We start from the raw sequence: 4,581 nt of genomic DNA on the forward strand, positions 1-4,581 counted from the left end.
AATGATGGCTACAGTGTGTGTGTGGTGTATATGTGTGTGTGTGTGTATGTCTGTGTATTTGTGGACATGCATGTGTGTGTTAAATATAAAACATGGGCTGATGTACTTGCAATGATAGCTATCATTGTGATCCAGTATGCAAACTTCTTATATTGAACTGAAAATAGCCTCCATCCTAAACTCTTGCATAAAACTAAGAGAGAAAAAAGTTTCATTCTGTTTTGAAAGTCACTCTGATGTCCCACCATTTCATAAATATAAAAAAATGCTGAGCAATTACGTTCATCATACAGGTTATCCTCTGGTAGAACTGCAAAGTAAAGTCTGAACTCTCTATCCAGATGCTCTGGAAGGCAAACTACTGTTCTCCCTGCCATGACCATCTTTAGAACAAGAATGAGCTTTGTGTTGCTCCAGCTGAAACATCATCTTCACCACTAATTGTCACTGTTACTTTCTCATTGGGATCCTCACTTTCTTTTTCTTCTTTTTCCATTTAGACCTGGACAAGTAGAGGACAGTAATGGGGAACCACACAAAAGTGACAGTGCTCATCCTAGCAGGTCTGACTGATGATCCACAACTGAAGGCGGTGGTATTTACCTTCCTGCTGCTCACCTACCTGCTCAGCATCACCGGCAATCTGATCATCATCACACTCACCCTGCTGGATACTCACCTCAAGACCCCCATGTACTTCTTCCTTCGGAATTTTTCCTTTTTAGAAATTTCCTTCACAACTACATGCATCCCTAAATTGCTGGTGATGATGGCAACTGGGGACAAAACAATTTCCTATAACAGTTGTGCAGCTCAAGTGTTTTTTGTCTTCCTTCTCGGAGCATCTGAATTTTACCTGCTGGCAGCCATGTCCTATGACCGCTATGTTGCCATCTGTAAGCCCCTGCATTACACAGCCATCATGAGCACTAAAATCTGCACACAGCTTCTCTTCTGTTGTTGGCTTGCTGGGTTCTTTACCATCTTTATACCTCTCCTCTTGGGCCTAAACCTTGATTTCTGTGACTCCAACACTGTTGATCATTTCTATTGTGACACAACTCTCATGCAGATCTCCTGCTCAGACACACGGCTCATCGAGACAATGGGATTCATTTCTGCTTCAATGACCCTTGTGGTCACGTTAGTATTGGTGATAATATTATATACGTACATCGCATTAACAATTCTAAAAATCCCTTCAGCTAATCAGAGGAAAAAAGCTTTTTCAACATGTTCTTCTCACATGATTGTGATCTCCCTTTCTTATGGCAGCTGCATCTTCATGTATGTTAAACCATCAGTGAAACAGAGAGTATCTTTTTCCAAAGGAATTGCAGTGCTCAATACCTCCGTTGCACCACTTTGAACCCTTTCATCTACACCTTACGGAACCAACAGGTGAAACAAGCGTTCATGAATAATATACGGAGGGTTGTTTCTCTCTCAATCAAATGAATATCCTATTGCATCACATGTAAAGAAATAAGCAAAGTCGTTCCTAGTAATACCAGTGTATCCAATAGTCGCTTCCAATATAAAATTTCCTCCTTTATTTTGGTTTCTTTTCTTTGATATTCTGTTTTATCTTATTTCAAGCTTTGTTTTTACAAAAATCTTTGTTCCAAAGAAGGTAATTTTCTTTATAGTCTTCAATACAGATTATTTCCACTTTGTTTACTTTCCTGTGGATATCTGAAAGAAATTTAGCTGTTTTTCAATTTTTCCTCTTTTGTCTTTGTATTCTATCTAGTTAGTCAAGAATATAAAATATTTTTCATTAAAATATATTGAATATAGCATGCAATGTAAAGGTTATTATCATTCTTTCTTTGCACTTGGTTCTAACCAGGTTGTTACTAATGTTCACATTTATTTTTTATAATATTGCCAACTTTTGATGTATGTACTCTGCTTAATGAAAAGAAAAGAAAATTGTGGCAGAGTTAACTATTAATGTAGATGCTCAAGTTAGAAAGTATTTGTTTATTAAAAGAAAATATTGTTGTGTAAAGTGCATGCCATAGAATGTAGTTGTTTTTTTTTCTATTAGTGAATTGATAGCATTCACAATTATTTCAATCTTAGATGGAAAACCTATTATCCTACTGGCTCATTTTAAAAATTAACAATGAAATACAATGCTTATTAGTTGTTTCCTACTCAAAAAATCTCCCTTCAGTAACTTGGGATACTTCTGAAGTTAATTTGGAACTGCTTTTAAATGACTGTTAAGTAAGGAGAACAATGCCAACTTAATGTGTTTTTTCTTTCCATTTGTCACTGATATACACATATACATATATAGCTAAACTTCTTATGAGTGAAACCAAAGTAGTCTAATAAGCTAAATCTTTTCACTAGCATTTTAAAATTCTATGTCATAATTGGAATTTCAGGGACTCAATTCACTTTCTGTCACATGACCAGAATTAAAAAATATTAACTATAGTAAAAAATGTTGTCAAAGAAACACATTATGTTTCATGATCTTTTTCCAGAAATGTGTATGCATATGGCCACAATAGGACATACTGATTATTTTGAATTAAAGTTACTTGAGAAACAGCCGGTGCAAGAAGGACACTTTGACCCTCCTTTGATTCACCTGAAAGCACAACATAAAATTCCCATGTGAATGGCATCCTCCCCATACTAGCAGGAAGAGAGACAGCCTTATCACCAGGGACAGGAAATTTAGGGCAAAGAAGGGTGCATAAAAACCCTTATTTTCTCATTAATTTACAACTCAAATCTCAACCTTCCTCATTAGTTCTTCACAAATTCATATTTTCTTTGTCTAAAACGTACAAAAGCTGTCTACTTTCTTCACTTCTTTAAGTCTCATATTTTTATGTGGCTCCATTTGTCAGAAATTTATTTATTTTTCTCCTGTTAATTATTCTGTTGACAGGTAGCTAGGCAAACATAAGTGGGTCCTGCATTAGTCTGGACAAGGACCTCCACCTCTCTACCTACCAATGACAGAACACACCTCAAACCCCTCAAGTCCATGGTTTAGTCTCCTGCCTTATCAGGACCAAACAAGATGTAAAAAAGCCCATTGGGGCTTCAGACTACCAACACAGGTTGACCACAGGCACACTGAGACCCAAGAAGTGACCTGGAGTTACCTCAGGGTTCTTTATACTGTTACTGTAACAAATTCACATTACAGTTTTGGACCCCCACTGTGGGTTTCACATGGGTACTTACGGGTGAGTGCCTATGCACTAGGAAAAGTGTTACATAACCTGAAACTTTCAATCAACACGTCAACTAAATGATATAAGACACAGGGAGGGATTTTCTAACCATTTCAAAAACCAAACCTAACCCTAATGGCAGGGCTGCTTCTGGTTTCTGGACAGCTTGAGCCTCCACCTTCTCAAGAGTGTACTTGCAACTTCAGGGGGAAAATATTCTCGAAGCCTGGGGCAGATAACCTCTGAAGCTAAAGTCAGTCAAAGAGAAATAAAGTGGGAGAAACTCATTTATTATTTAGAATAAGTCATCCTCCTCTGCTTGCCTGTGTCTCTCATGAACTGGCTGCAAAAGGGCCCCACAAAACCTCTCCAGTGCAGATATGCCCTCACTCCCTTTTGTAATCAACTATTGATATGGAGATAGACTACTTCTCTCCACACCTTGGAAACACCTTCTCATATGGAGATGCATTAAGGCCAGGTGAGAGATTCTGGAAATACTGCAATTTTGCAAACAACCACCCTCCAGAAATATCACCTCACAATCTACTCACTCCTCATCTTCCACAATGTCTGCTGTGCTAGAAAGCTGCCGCACTGTAAATAGACTAATAACATAACAATAGCAACAGCAATAACATCATGATAATCCTCAAGCTGGGGAATTCAGTTAGGTTCAAATTCATTTGCTGATTAAATCCACTGCTCACCCATTCCACAGATGGGCAGTAGCTGAAAGGGTAGGGAATTCACAGCATTCATCAGGCAGCAGCTGCAGCCAGGGGCGGGTCCAGGCCACAGGAACTATAGAAGAAAAGAACCTTGAGGGCAATAAGATACATGTTTTAATGAGACCAGCATAGGCAAATCTTGTCCATCAGGTAGAATATATGCAAGAGAGTGGTCCTGTGATAGGACAGTGGCAGGAATGGGATCTCGTCCTGGTCTAGTGTACCAGACCTTCACCCCTCTCCCTGTGGGAGTTACAGATGGGTCAATATATAGGGCTATGGGAGGTACATGCACTGGCCATAAAGAAAAAACAAAACTTCCCTGTAAGACGCTCTTACCTGCCAGATATTTTGGGTATACTATCATGATCTTTGGGGGCCATTCTGCTGTTACTCCAGGAACACACAATAGGCCAGCTTCTAGGCCTTTTCCCCAAGATACCAGAAGTGCCAGCCATCACTGGTCCATGAGTCAAAACGTCCAGGGCCACATGCACTCAACAGAGTCTCCAGGATTGGCAGAAGGATGTTGCTCTGCTCACCATATCCTGGCTTCAATAACTCCTCTTTTGCACATACAGTTGTATAGGAGAAGCAGTAATGTGTGTGAGCATGTCCACTGGTCTCAAGGATCCTTTTCAGGG

The 4,581-nt window shown here is 39.2% G+C and overlaps 1 protein-coding gene across 1 annotated transcript; it reads left to right on the forward strand.

Annotated features, from left to right (window-relative positions):
* The first annotated feature begins 523 nt into the window (after positions 1–523).
* LOC130679034 (olfactory receptor 6C74-like) lies at positions 524–1,369 on the forward strand. Its single transcript, XM_057486743.1, has one exon. The coding sequence runs from the start codon at positions 524–526 to the stop codon at positions 1,367–1,369; it is 846 nt and encodes a 281-aa protein (XP_057342726.1).
* Positions 1,370–4,581: the final 3,212 nt, after the last annotated feature.

The sequence above is a fragment of the Manis pentadactyla genome, chromosome 10, assembly GCF_030020395.1.
Source record: "Manis pentadactyla isolate mManPen7 chromosome 10, mManPen7.hap1, whole genome shotgun sequence".
NCBI classification, from domain to species: domain Eukaryota; kingdom Metazoa; phylum Chordata; class Mammalia; order Pholidota; family Manidae; genus Manis; species Manis pentadactyla.